We start from the raw sequence: 15,712 nt of genomic DNA on the forward strand, positions 1-15,712 counted from the left end.
ACAATTAGGATATAATTGGTAGACAATGTTTTCCATTGACTAAATAGACCAAAAAAAAAACAACAACCCAGCAATAGGTTGAGAAGTGAGTGAGGCGATGAGGAACTGAAGACAAGGAATGTAGACAGACTGGAGTCTGGTTAAGAAAAGGAGGAAAGATGTAGGAATATAGCTTGGGCGGATCCATAGGGGTCAAGTGTGAAAGCGTCTCAAGCATGAGAAAATATGGGTATGTTTTTAAGCAGAAGGAAAGATTGGCTTTGGTTGGAGGGGGTTCAGATGTTTTAGCAGGAAATACTTATTCAGATCTATGAGCCTCTGAATAAAGGTGGACATGAAACAGTTGCTTTATCAGCAAAGGACTGAAGAGTGAACTAGAAAATAGTTAAGGAGAGATTTTGGTTAGACTTCTTAATAAGCAAGACCATCTCAACTGTTAAGCACTAGAATAGACAGAGAGAAGCTCAGGACCTAGACACCCTCCAGATCTAGATTACAGTTAAGTGTAGGATGCTTTAGACTTTCTCCTGCCTGAAGGCAGGGGACAGAACCGGATGATCTCTCCAAATCCTTCCTAATTCTGTTTTCATAATTCTCAGATGCCAAGCCAAGGTCCCCTAGAGACCCAGCTGGCTGCCGGCGGGAGGAGGGGGAACTCGCCGTTGCTAGGTTGGGTGCGTGAGTATTGGGAGGTGGACCAGGGCCGGCTCTGTGAGGAGGGGGCGGGGTGGGGTGGGTTGCTGCAGTCTGGGTGGCTGTTCCTCCGGCTCCAATTCCTGCCAGTCCCCAGAGCGGGAAGCACTGAACGTTCCAGCCTGTTGCTCGCATCCTCTGGGGCCGCCTCCGCGGCTCCGTCCCGGGGAAGAGGAAATGTGAGACAGTCCTCCTCCCATTTCTTTTCTCTGCACCCACCCCCAGAGCTGCTCCGCGCCTCAGTATCCCGACCAGCCTCCCCGCCCCCACCCCGCCCGCCTTCCAGTCTCCCCGAGCTCTCCGAGGCGCAGCGAGCGGGCCCGCAGAGCCCGGCCCCGGGCCCCGGGCCCCGGGCCCCGGCCGATGGGAGAAGGCATATCGAAGAGTCCGTCTGCGGGAGGCGGGCGCGGCGCGCGGCTGAGCCCCTGGTCGCTGGGTCGGCTGGAGGGGCGCGCTCCGGAGCCAGATGAACTGGACCTTCTTGAATCAGAGCGCCCTGGAAGCGGGAGGCGGCGGAGGCGGAGGCGGCGCCTACGGCAACCATAGCCAGGGGCCGGGCACGTGGCTGGGCTGCTGTCCCGGAGCCCCTCCTTTGGTGGCGAGCGACGGGATCCCGGCGGGTCTGGCCCCGGACGAGCGGAGCCTGTGGGTGTCTCGAGTGGCGCAGATCGCAGTCCTCTGCGTGCTCTCCCTCACCGTCTTCTTCGGCATCTTCTTCTTGGGCTGCAACCTGCTCATCAAGTCCGAAAGCATGATCAACTTTCTAGTGCAGGAGCGGCGACCCTCCAAGGACGTGGGCGCGGCCATCATGGGGCTTTACTGAGGGCGCCCCGGGGACCCCCTCCCGAGCGCCCCGCGGGCGCCTGGAAGTCCGGGAAGATGGCTTTTGGAGGGTTGGAGGGACGGCGGCATTTGGGAGGTGGGGGAGCCCCCTGAAGGGCCGGAACCTGCCCTGGTGACCGGCGTGCTCGCTCCCTGCTGTGGGGTGGGCGCTCTGGGACTCGTTCTGTGCACAGCGGTCCGTTGGGAATGTGGCTTTGTAAAGTCCTCTCCGCCTTAGTGACTTGGGGGATCATTTGTAACAATTGCTATTTAAAAAGATCGGGTGTGGGTGGGATGGAGAAGAGGGACCCAGCTTCTTTGGGGGTGGGGGCATGTTCGTTTTGTTTGGTGAGGGGAGGTGGGGGGGACTTTGGGCGGGAGTTGCAAAGGTATCTGGGTTTATAATTGATTTTTCCATTTGCAAAGAAGTCGCGTAATAAAAATCCTCTCCACCATCGGGGCTCTCAAGTTAGCGTCCTCCTGTGAACTCTGTCTCTGTCTCTCTGTCTCTCTGTCTCTCTCGCTCTCGCTCTCTGTCTGTCTGTCTGCCTGTCTCTGTCTCCGTCTCCTTCTCTCTCTCTCTCTGTCTCTGTCTCTCTCTCTTTCTGACACTGGGGTAATGTGGAATCGTTGGAGAAAACTTGACCAGAGGTGAGTCGGAGAGCCATCCAGAGCTGAGAAGGAGGCACTTGCGGGCGGAGAGAACCAAATGAGCTGCGCTAGACCGGCTCTGCGCAGGAAGGTGAGGAACCGCAGATAAAAATTGAACGCTTTCCCTAGTCTGGAGAGATTTCATGGAACAGCTGGTCGGATGAATAGATTCTGGAAGCGAGGAATACGTCAGATGAGGGAAAGAAATCCTCCAAACTGGTTGATTAGTTCTCAGAGGGCCAAAAGGTTGGAGAGTTAGCAATTTCACTTTTCAGGTGATTTTTCATTTCGAATGATATGGTTCTAGTATTGTGCGTATTTTTAAGGAGAAAAAGTCCCTGCAATTTGCACCCCCCCCCCCCCCCCCCGTAGGGGAGAAAGGGAGCCAAATTCGATTTCTGGTTCCTCCCAGAAACTCTTTGTCTGGTGATGTAAAAAGGCATGCTAGTAGAATGCGCTAGGGGATTTGGAGCAGCTGCAGGTTTTCTCCTCCTGAACCTGGCTAGATACTTGCCAAGTAGGGTTGGTGAAGGATTTCCTTCCCAGAGGTCCCTACCGAGAATTATTTTTTTGCTGTTTAGTTGATTGATTGAAACTGGTTCTCACTAACTAGCCCAAGCTGGAAGCGCAGGTGACCACTCATGGTGATCGTAACGCTAATTGGTAGGGAAGATTAGATCAACTCCATTTCAGACCTGAGCCAGTTTGCCCCTCCGTAGGCAGCTTGGACCCATTTCACTGCCCCTTCTTTGCTTTGCCGCATTTAGTGGGATTCGATCTACTTTAGCCCCACTGCAGGTTAAGCAATCTGCCAGCCTCGGCCTACTACAGCAGGAAGATTACAGGTATATACCGCCACGAGGTCCGGACTGGATTTTTAAAAGGAAAAAAAAACGAAAACAAAGATGCTTCCAGGCTGTCAGTACTAGTCCCAGCAGTCCTTTGTATAGGAGGAATACCCATCTGTAATGGGGGGTTGTTTCACTAAAGTAGGCATGGAATTGAACTAGATTCCTTCGGACCCCTGGTGAATGACGACTGTCTCTAGTGAGGAGTGGAGTCTGTGACCCTAGAGAAATCGGAGTGGAAAACTGGGAAATTCATTGGATTCGAATCTGTGTGTGATCTTGGGTAAATTACAACCCTCTGGGCCTCAATTTCCTCATCTGTAAAATGAGAAGATTGGATTAGGATGATCTCTAAAGTCGCTTTTAGTTTTCACTATTAAATATTTTGACTCATTTTACTGAGAAAATAGAAGATGCTTGACATCAGTATCTCTCCATTAGTCCAATATATGAGTAGTTCTCCTTGATAAATCCAGCACTTCCTCATGTACCCTTGACCTCATCCTTTCCCATCTCCTTGAGCAGACTGTCTCCATTATCCCTTTCTTTCCAATTTTCAATTTTTGCTTTTTTTTTTTAACCTGGCTCTTTCTCTGCTTTCTAAAAACACACCTGCCTGTCCAGTCTTTTTTTTTTAAAAAAGCTAAACCAAACAATACTGGAATTTACTAGCTTACAAGCTATTCATTCTATATTTCTCCCCTTTCTAAGTCAAATTTCTTGAAATGGTTATATTCATTTCCTCCAATTACTTTTTTCTCACTATTTTCTAAACCCTCCTCAGCTAGGATTTCTCATCATTCATCACTCAACTTAATTTCTTTTTCCAAAGTCACCAATGATCTCTTAATTGCTAAATCTGATTGCTTCTTCTTAATCCACATCTTTCTGTAACATATAATACTGTTTGTTGATCACTTCCTCTTTTCCTTCAAACTTGTTTCTCCCTCTGGGCTTCATAACTGTTCTTTCTCAGTTCTCCTGGTCTCTAATTGCTCATTCTTAGTTTTCTTTGTTAGTTCATCATCCATCTCAACCTCTAACTTTGTTGTATCTCAAAGGTCTGTTTTGGACCCCTTCTCTTTTTTTCTCTATATAATCTCATCAACTTCCATCAACAACTGCCAAATTCAATGTCCATAGAAATCTCAAACTCAAATCATACAAAACAGAATTCATCTTTCTCCTCAAACTCACCTCTTTTCCTATTTCTGTCAAGGGTACCACTATCCTTTTCTTACCCTACATCTCCACTCAGTTGTCAAATCTTGTCATTTCTTCTTCCACGTTATTGTTTTTTTTTAAATCAGTTCCTCTTTCTCTATTCCCTTACTAACCACTTTTGTTTAGGTTCTCATGAGTTATTACAGTAAGCTTCTAATTGTTTTCTTGTCTATCCACTTCCAATCCATTCAACACATAGTGGCCAGATTTTCCTAAATATATGACCATATCAGCTTTCCTATTACCTCTAAGATCAAATATAAACATAGGTTAGAAATGATCACCTTTTCATGAGTCTAAATGTATTATTTCCCAACCAATGTATCAATATACTAATTTGGATGGCTAACATGCTCTGGGTGGGTGGGTGGGGCAGGGAAGAAAGTAGCCTCTATAGTTTAGATTTCCTCACCTTTGTTGAGGCCTGTTAGTATTTTCTAGTGGAAGTTCACTGAATTTAGGATATTAAAAAACAACAAAAGAAACATAACTTTGGTTCATATTCCCATTCTGTTACTTTATTTGTATTATCTTGCACAGGTCACCTAACCTCTCTGGGTCTCAATTCCTCATCTATTAAATGGGATTTTTGCATGTGTTAAGATCAGATAATCTCAAAAGTCTCTTCCTGAACTAAAATCTCAGTTTGCCAGTTTTTGACAGGAGGGGGAAGTGGTACTAAAAGTTGTGAGGACAGAAGATATAATTGGACAATTGTTCTTCCCTAATGCAGATATTAACCATGGCAGTCATGCTAGTTCTGTTTCTATGTATATATATCTATATATATCTATATGTTATATGAATATCTGCATATAATTTGCATGAATGGACAGATGGTTGAGAGAATAGTAAAGGCTAAATCTTCACTCTTATTCTCCTCCTTACTATCTACCTTGTATCCCAATAATTTGGCAAGTGTACCGAAACCTTAAAAGTCATGGAAATCGTGACTGATTGACTTAGTCAATATTCATTAATCATCACAACTCCACTTCATTCTCCCACGCCTTATTCTTGTGAGAGGTAGAATCATAAGAAATACAATTATAGAGAACTTTTAATGTCTGCAAAAACACCTTGAAAATCTTATATAAGGAAAATGATCAGTGTTGGAAGGGATGTGGGAAAACTGGGACACTAATGTATTGTTGATGGAGTTGTGAATTGATCTATTTTGAAGAGCAATTTGGAACTATGCCCAAAGGGCACTAAAATGTGCATACCCTTTGATCCAGCAATACCACTATTAGATCTATATCCCAGAAAGATCACAAAAAAGAAAAGACACACATGTACAAAAATATTTATAGCAGCTCTTTTTGTAGTGGTAAAGAATTGGAAATTGAGGGGATACCCATCAATTGGGGAATGGTTGAACAAATTATGGTATGTAAATGTGATGGAATACTATTGTCCTGTAAAGAAGTTATGAGTGGGCAGACTTCAGAAAAACTTTGAAAGACTTGCATGAACTGATGAAGAGTGAAGCGAGCAGAACCAGGAGAACAATTGTACACTTTAATAGCAACACAGAGTAATGATCAGCAATGATGGACTTGGCTCTTCTCAGCAATTCAGTGATCAAGAACAATTCTAAACAATTTGAGGTGGAAAATGTCATCCACATCCAGAGAAAAAGCTATGGAGTTTGAATGCAGACCAAAGTTTACTATTTTTACTTTTTAAAACTTTTTTTGTGTGTTTTTCCTCATAGTTTTTCTTCCATTTAGTTCTGTTTCTTCTTTCATGACATGACTAATATGGAAATATGTTAACATGATTATACATATATAACCTATATCAAATTACTCACTGTCATGGGGAGGAGGGTGGTAGAAAAAATGTGGAACTCAAAAACTTCCAAAAAGATGAATGTTAAAAATTGTACTTGCATGTAATTGAAAAAATAAAATAACATTAAAAATGTTATTAAAACATTAAAATGTTATTAAACATTAAAAATAATGTTATTAAAACATTAAAAATAATAATTTTATCTTCACAATAACTCTGGGAGAGTATGGAGTTTATAAGGTATTTGGGAAAGACTAGTAACTTTGGTGTGAGCTTGTGAGCCCTTCTCAGGGTTTTTTTTAATCCAACTTTGATGTCCATTTGCCACCCAACTTTCAACAGTGGTTCCAAGAAGCTATAGCATGCACAGTGGTCACATCCCCATGAGACTCTGTACAGGTCTTAAACTCATCAGTGAGTTATGTGAGGACTTCCCATGGAAGAATGGGTAGATGAGAAATATTTGTCCCAGTGGCTATGAAGGCTACTGAAGCAGGCGCTTTGAATTGCTTAGAGCTTGATCACACATCTAAGAAATCAAGATCATCCACTGTATCCTGGGCCATCACCAGTCAGCTTGCCTTACCACTGGACTTTGAGACTTTGGAAGAGAGAGTGAGACTGATGACTTTATGCAGCTCTACCTCACTGAAATCCAATTCGAAAGCAAGTCAAGACATCATCCCATGATGTTATCGATCCTCTTTGAAAATGAAGGATGAAGAAAAACAGCCCTGGGAAGTAAGTGCTATTGTTATCCTCATTTGTCAGCTGAGGCAAATGAGGCAGATAGATGTTAAATGACTTGCCCAAGGTCACATTAGTGACAAAGGTCAGACTTAAACTCAAATCTTTCTGACTCCAGGGCCAGTGCTCCTTTTCCTGTACTATTTAGCTGTTTCTATGTATGTTTTAGCTAGGATGACTAGGAAGTAGGAGATATTCTCCCCACTCCCAGCTCCCCCAGGAGAGGATTTTTGGTAGGCTCTAGGTTCTCAATCACACTGGTGCAAGCATTCCCTACAATGGATGTGATTACAACTCCTTGTTTTTTCTTTCAGTGTTATTCTTGTCCAGACTTTTCCACAAACTACGAATAATTAGGCCTTAGAGATCAAAGGAAACTTAAATATTACCTGTTCTACTTTCTTCATTTTACAGGTGAGGAGGCTCATGAGGTATCAATTGCTCTTCCACAGAAAATTCATTTACTACATTAGACGCCTTCTCTGATTCTTTCATTACCTCAGAGAGTTCCAGGTTAGTGCCTGGAATATTCTTTTGTCTCATTTTTTGTCATATGATAATTACAACAACCAGCATTTATATAGCACTATTAAGAGTCAGGCACTTTTGTTGAGTACTTTAGAAATATTATTTCTTTTCATCCTCACAACTTTCCTGGGAAGTAAGTAGTTGCTATTATTATCTTTTACAATTTATTTAACTGAAGCAGGCAGATTTTAAGTAACTTACCCAGGGTCATACAGCCAATAAATGCCTAATATCAGATTTGAACTTAGGTCTTCCTGACTCCTGACCTAGTTTTCTATCCCCTGCTATCTCAGACTGGCCTACCTCCTTTTTTTTGGCCATACATGTCCTTTTTGATGTCTTTTAGGTCACTTCTCCCACATAAATTACCACCAGTCCTATGCTGCAGTCTGCATTTGTCTTTCCATTGTCCTTTTGGGTTATTTGAAATTTTGATTCTTATAAAACTGTGGTGTTCTATATTCTGTAGTTTAAGGAACTTATCAGGAGAATACTGATACTAAAGAAAAGGACTTTTGTGGTAGCAGATAATTGGTATCACTGAAAACACTTCAACAGTTTCCTAAATTTGATCCAAATTGATTTGTTCCTCCTACATATTTCTGAATCTAGTTCATTGTCTATCTACAGTACTTGTCCAGTATAGCCATATGGATGAATGAAATTTGTCAGACTACCTTTCCAACTACATGTCACAATCTGGGCAATTTGCATTTTTCATTCATTTTGTTGTTTCTGGTTTAGATGGAAGTGTCTATATGACCCAAAATATTGAAGACTTTTCTATCTGCAAATGACCACATCAAACTTCTAACAGGCAGAATTGACAACTGATCTGAGGACCAGGGTCTTCTGATTTATGAGGAAATCAGTTATTAACAATTTAGCTAAAAACTCCAACCAATTTGGTTATTTAGCCTCATGTAGGCAGAACACTATGCCTGAACATCTGATTAAATTGAACAGATGTTTTGGTGTGAATGGACATTGCATTAGAAAACTTCAAAAACTATGTTTGATTCAACTGAAAATTGATGGATCCATCATAGATCTCAGATTTATCCCAATGGGTATACCCCTGTGGCTCAATAGTACACATAGGTTCTATAGAAGCACATGCATTTATATATACCCTGCTATAACTCAGTATGATATATGTAAGCTTGCCAACACATGTAGAGACTTATTCACTCACTTTTGTGGATTGTTATGACACATATGTGCATGGCACATACATTCACATATGTATTTATAAAATGCATACTTCATGAGTCTAATGAAACTAAAAAAATTATTTGAATGAGGTCGCTGGATTGGCAGAAGAGTAAGAGCATTCCAGAATAGTTGAAAAACATTGGATCGAGAGTCAAGAGATCTACATTCTGGTATCACCTCTGTAACTAATGAGCTAGGTGACACTGGGAAAGTGGATTCCCTTCTTTGTTCTTCAATTTCCTCTCTAAAGTATGTAGTGTGTATATATATACATATACATATGTATATATATACATATATATATATACACACATGTGTGTGTGTGTTTTCATGCATCATCAAATAATCTCTAAAGTTCTGTCTAGCTCTAAAAGTCATAGGATTATAGGTTTAGAGTTGAAAGAGAACTTAAAGGTCATCAATTCCAAACCTCTCATTTTACAGATAAGGCCACAAGACATGAAATGACTAGCCAAGGTCACACAGCTAGTAATTGTCTGAGGCAGCATTTGAACTCAGGTCTTCCTGACTCTCTTAGCACTAGGTTTCCCATTTGCCATTCATAGGTTCTATGACTGGAGAGTATAGGGACAGGAATTGTTACTACAGAGAAGGTAAGAAAGACTGACAAGCTTCTCTCTCTAATCCAGGTGGCTCCTGATGTAATGTGGGTGTATTTGCACCAGCCTTAAATATACTTGAGTGTGTGGGAGTTCTGCCTCACATAAAAGCAGAGATAGCATAACTCAGCAGAAGGCAGTCCTCATCTTCTGGTGGGGGTTAAGTCAGTCTCTGGCTCTGCATATCCTGACTTTCCAGGCAGCTTATTCTTAAGACATATGTGCTGTTTATACCTTGAAGGGAAGAGACAACAAGCACTTAAATGCTCCCGTCCCTATATAGACTCACCCTTATGGGAATCCCACACACATAAATTCCTTCTTTCACTCTTCACTACTCATTGATTTCATTTTACAGAACCCCATATTACTTCTGGAGTCCTGCAGAGAACTGGGAATGGTCCCTTTGTTGGAAAATAATAGAAATATAAGGTCACAGTCCTGGGAAAAGAAGATGAATTCAGGAGTCATGAGCTGTGATCAAATACTGGATTAGGTATTAGGCCTGTGCCACTTGACAAGTCATTCAATTTGTCTCAGCTTCAAGGTTCTCTGTGATATGGGTTGGGGATGTGCTTATAGACTAGGTGATCTCTAAGGTCCAACCAAGATATTATAAAAGCCTGGATTGGATAGAATCACATGAATAACAATCATCTTGGGTTTCAAATTAGTTAATGTATGTGAATAATTTTGTAAACTTTAAAGGGCTATATAAATGTTTATTATTATTATTATGTCATCAAACAGGCATCTATCAAACATTTATTATGCTCCAGGAAAAGTGTTAAGCACTGAGAATATGATGAAAGACCCCCCAAAAAGTTTGTTTTTGCCCTAAGAAGTTTCTATTTTGAAAGACTGTTACTTCTACTAGGATATTTTAGGTTGATGATGACAAAAAAGCCATTCCAGGTTGTCTGCTATGTAGTTACTGCCTCCTCTCCCATGGTTAGTGCTGCTGGGGAAATAAAGAAGTCTAGGATGTAAGATCTTAGCCCTGAGGCATCTGACAATGAGGCTCAGGAGATGAGACTAGCATACTTTAAACAAAGAGCATATAGAGAAGTATGAGAGGACTCAGTTGCAATTATCTGCAGAGGTATCAAGGAGAAGTAAAATGAGGGAATGACCAAATGGAGAGGAGATAAGTCAGGGACATCTTTTGGAGGAAATAGGTCTGGAAGGAAGTTATAGATATGAATTGGCAAAAAAGTGGGGAAGAAATGCTGGGCAAGGGTATATCATATGAGAAAGACCAGGTAGGCATGAGGATACTTACCTGTTCTAGAAGTCAGAGTAATGGGACTGGAGAGGTAAGGGTCATGGTTGGTTGGGGGTAGGACTTAAATGCCACATTGGGGGGAGGGATGTAGATTTGATCCCACATGACCACTATAGGTCATACAGTAGAAGAGTAACAGAGTATTTTAGATAATGAAAAGTATTTGAGGAGGATTAACTCTTTATTGGTCATGATTTTTTTATACAAATGAAAAAAGATAATTTAATAGATTTAAAGCTGGAAAGAGACTTTAGAGGCCATTGAATCCAACACTACCATTTCACAGATGAGGAGACTTAAGTTCAGACAGTTAACTGACTCGTCTAGGGTCACATACCTAATACATGCTTGATATCAAGAATTTGATATAAAATTTTTGATTCAAGTTTAGCAGTATATCCACTACACCACTAGTTGCCTTAACTTCTAGAGCTATTTTGCCCAGATATCACAGGCAACTGAGATACTGTTAGTTGCCACACATTTATTAAGAGCCAAGTTGTTCAGATTCTTACTCAAACCTAACCATGAATGTACTGAAACTCTTCCTGGTTGACCACTAGGTGTGTTGTAGTTGAGATTCTTTTCAAGTTTGGTTTTGGCTAAGAGATCAGTTGAATTCCTTTCCAGCCTCAAATTCTGAGATACATTTGGAGACAAATATATCTCTCTAAATGGTGTTGTTTCTGGTGCCTGATGTGCCCTTTTTAGAAAGAAGTCAACATGAATTAAATACAGGAGATGGGACTTACATCACACCATTTACACTCTTTGCTCCAAGTTCTTCTGGCCTAAGTATGACTATATGTGATGTCTCTTGCTGAACTGCATTAGAGAATATGGCTGGTGATATCTCACCAGCAGCCATGGTCTCTTGTTTTTTACCTGTCAGGTGGTACTTCAATGGATATTGAGTTGTCACTGATACAAACAGGGCTAGACTGAAATAGCAGGCCTGTGAGCAAAGGGAATGACTTAGTGGAAAAAAAGATGGTGCTTAAGAAAAGAGTAGGGAACTATATATAATTGTTACTTCTTTTTAGAAGAGCAACTGCAGAGCTAGAGGGAAATCATTAATCCATGAGAAAGGTGGAGAAGTAATCTGGGTTTCTGTCTATGGACAAACAAATATGTGGTAGGTGAATATAAAGGATTGTGTTATATTATGCTGTAAAGAAATGATGAAAGAAACCTGGGAAGTCTTATGTGAAATGAGTAAAATGAGCAGGATCTGAACAGTTTATTTATGCTATAACAACATTGTTAAATTGAACAACCCTGAAAGACTAAAGAACTTTGTCTTCAAAGTTGTAGAACTTTGATAAAATCTTTGATCAAGCTAATGACTAATCATTATTTCAGAGGACTCTTGATGAAACACGCTATCTCCCTCCTGACAAAGAGACTCAAAGAGATACACTTTTTTTGACATGGCAATCTGAGAATTTGTTCTTCTTGACCATGCATATATGTTAAAAAGGTCTTAATTTTTCTTTGGGGGGGGAGAGGTGAGATGGAAAAGGGTACTTGGTAATTATAAAATAAAATTTAATTTAAAAAAGCAGAAAAAAATGAATTGACTATAGGAAGTCTGAGTTATAGGAAAGAAAAGAAAAATCCAACCAAAGCTACTTGTGGAAACTTTCAGTAGGCAGGAATTTCCTCTCTTAAAACTTGTTATTAGTTGTTACAGAACTGGGATTCTCTTGATAAAGATAATAGAGTGGTTTACCATTTCCATTTCAAACTCTTTTTTACAGATGAGGAAACTGAGGCAAATAGAGTTGAATGACATGCCCAGGGTCTCACAGCTAAGTTAGTGTCTGAGGTTAGTTTTAAACTCAGGTCTGTCCTGATTCCAGACCTGGCTCTCTGTCCACTGTACTACCTCACTAACTACACAAAGCAAGGAGAGTGGAATGAAAAATAAAATCTCTTTCTAAGGGAAAGACCCTTAGAAAAAGGATCATTCTTTTCTTCATGGCAAAGGATTTAGCTTTGAAAGTAGAGGACCTTGTTTTAAATCCTGTCTCTCTCATTCAACCACCTATGTGAACTTGGGCAGTTTCTTAACTTATCTGGACCTCAGTTTTCTCACCTATAAAGTGCTGGAGTTGGACAAAATAATTTCTCAGGATCTTTCTAGTTTGGAATCTATGATTCTATATACCTTCACTCCAGAGAAATCTCCCTTTCTGATAGTGGCTGAAATTCTAGGATTTTGTTCTCATTCCCTTGCAGGCAGTTAGATGGCTATAGCACTAGGCCAGGAGAAAATAAGACTTGAGTTCAAATTTCAATTCAGACACTTACTAGCTGTGTGACTCCAGGCAAGACAACCTCTGTTTGCCTCAGTTTTTTCGTCTGTAAAATGGAGTTAATAATAGCACCTCCTCAAAATTATTGGGAAGATAAAACAAAATCATAATTATAAAGCATTTTGCCTGGCATTTTGTCATTCAGTTGTCTCCAATTCTTCACGACCCATTTGGAGTTTTCTTGGCAAGATTTTGTAGTGGTTTGCCATTTCCTTTTCCAGTTCTTTTTTTTTTAGGTTTTTTTTTTTTGCAAGGCAAATGGGGTCAAGTGGCTTGCCCAAGGCCACACAGCTAGGTAATTATTACGTGTCTGAGACCAGATTTGAACCCAGGTACTCCTGACTCCAAGGCCGGTGCTTTATTCACTACGCCACCTAGCCGCCCCCCTTTTCCAGTTCTTTTAACAGATGAAGAAACTGAGAAAAATGGAGTTAAATGACTTGCCCAGAGTCACACACTAGTAAACATCTGAGGTCAAATTTGAGCTCATGTCTTTCTGATTCTAGGTCTGATGCTCTACCCACTGCACTACCTAGTTGCCCCTAAAATGCTATGTAAATGTTAGCTATTACTGCTATTGTAATTATCATTCTGGAGAATGTTGTATTCTTTGCTTCCCTTCTCTGGACCTCTGTTTCTGAATCTGTAAAATGAGTGGGTTGTACTAGTTTGGTGACTCCCACCCTTTAGAATACAAAGAACCCTTTTTAACATAAGCAATTTATTCGACTTCTTGTGCCCTAATTCAATTTCTATGGACTTCTCATATAATACCATTATTGAATGAGAAACTACAGAATAGTTAATAATTGTATACTTTTTAAAAGCTATGCAAAACATTTCACATTTATTTAAAGTATTTAATTTAATTTTTTCTTTTTAGCCCTTATTTAAAGCAAGCAAAACATTTTACAAATAGTATATTATTTTATCCTAATAAGAACCTTGAGAAAAATATGCTATTATTACTTTTGCTTAGAGTCACAAGTGTCTGACACTTTTACAAGTATATAATCTATAAAGTATCTGAGGTCAGTCTTGAACTCATGTCTTCCTAATTTCAGGACCAGCACTTTATCCACTGTACCACCTAGCTACCACAACAATAGAACTCCTGAGTCCAAGAGAGAGCTGGAATACTCAATTTCTCCCACAAAAGCCCCCAACCCCACCCCTGCCCATGCAGACTAGTTTATTAATGAGGAACTCTAGGCTCTAAAGAAAGAGATCAGGTTCTTTTCACCCCTATCCCAGAGCTATGGAAAAAAAAATCATTAAAAGATTAGTTGTGATTCAGGTCTATTGTCTATTTAGAAGAGAGCAGAATCAATGTACAAAGTAGATCAGGTATAGGACAGCTATTTATTTTCTCCATACAAAAGAAATATTTAAAACATTAACAACTCTTAATAATGTATCAACAAAACTTAAAGCATAGTACAGTACATTATACTTCTGCTTAACTTCTTTTGGCAAGTTGATACTTAAAACATTAAAACATGGGGTGGTAGGATTGTTAAAAACAGATATTTCACTTTCACCTTGCTTCTACACTGTTTCAACAACTCCCTCATGGCTATGCTTTGCAGAAATCCCAGTCTGGGTTTGAGCTTAACCTCCTTTTTTTGATCCCTTTCTCTTTTGAGTAGAACATAGTAGTTGCAGGAAATATCTTCCATGGGACAGCCAGCACCAATTGAAAGATCCAGGATCTACTGGCTACTAAAAGTCATGAGACTGAAAACATCTGTCTCAGGATCATTGTTAGATTACCAATGCTTTCTCTTTGAAGCATGCAAAATAGACGGTTCTTTCTAGCTCAATGACATCCTTTAATTACTCTCCATCTGCTGCCATCATGGGGACTGAAGATTTGCTGCATCTTTCCTGTTGTGGGCCAGGACACTAGTAGAACTGGGTTGGCTGCAGTTAACTCCCACACTCCCACAACACACTCTCTGAGAAGAGCAATGACAGAATAATGAGCTCAAAGTAAGGATGTAGGGGGAACAGAACACCAGTGTCTCGTTTCTAATTTTTCTGAGTTCTGTTCAGAAGGACTCAGGAAGGGAACGATATCCATTTTGAAACGGGAGCAAAGAGGAAGAATAGGGGTGAAGAAGAAAGTAGGGAAGTCAGTTAAAAAAGGGAAAGGAACCTAGCAGTCTCTGAATTGATGAAAAATTGAGCAAGGGGAGCTCCTATCACATTTCCCCACTAAATGGGAACAAGAAACCAAGAAACCCTTTAGGAATATTGGTGCTATTGTTTTTCTCTTTTGGTTTCCCGGACTGTTAGTGCCACTAACAAGCAGGGAGTTGACCTCTCTGGTTGAGTGAGTATCCTCAATTCATTATGGTCCAGACCTACACCCTGTGAAGGTCTTAGGATACCTGGAATCCTGTAGTGTCTGGGAGTAGGGGACAGAGTGAGCAATAGTTAGGCCTTTAAATAATAGGGCAAGTGATTTAATCCTATTTGCCTCAGTTTTCTCATTTCTAAAAGGAGCTGGAGAAGGAATTAGCAAACCAACTAATTTCTTTGTTAAGAAAACCCTAAGTGGGGCCATAAAGAGTTGAACCTGACTGAAAAATGACTGAAAACAATAAAACAAATCCTACTGACTTCTGCCTTCCATGACCAAGGACTGCAGGGTGCCCTTGTGAGTCCCAATACTTTTTCATTCAGCAAGACCACTACTAGGTCTGTATCTCAGACAAAAAGTCTAATACATTCACACGTACCAAGACACAAAGTTACACACATGGGCATGTTAACCAAATGAAACTTAGTACCAGATCTTTTACCCAAGATAGTTTTGCCATCCATGCATCCTTTTATCACTGTATTTTTTGAGCATCTGTTAGGGAAAAAAATGCCAGCTCTGGAATATGGCATTTAAAACCTCCCCACTAGTTCTCACCTCTCTCAAAAGGCATTTCACATGCTCCATATTCCAACCAA

At 40.5% G+C, this 15,712-nt stretch overlaps 1 protein-coding gene across 1 annotated transcript; it reads left to right on the plus strand.

The window, feature by feature from the left end:
* Positions 1-1,056: 1,056 nt before the first annotated feature.
* RPRML (reprimo like) lies at positions 1,057-1,516 on the plus strand. The gene is given in 2 exon segments (XM_074220604.1): positions 1,057-1,119; positions 1,121-1,516. Coding segments are annotated over 2 exon segments (459 nt in total).
* Positions 1,517-15,712: the final 14,196 nt, after the last annotated feature.

This window comes from Macrotis lagotis, chromosome 2 (genome assembly GCF_037893015.1).
Source record: "Macrotis lagotis isolate mMagLag1 chromosome 2, bilby.v1.9.chrom.fasta, whole genome shotgun sequence".
NCBI classification, from domain to species: domain Eukaryota; kingdom Metazoa; phylum Chordata; class Mammalia; order Peramelemorphia; family Peramelidae; genus Macrotis; species Macrotis lagotis.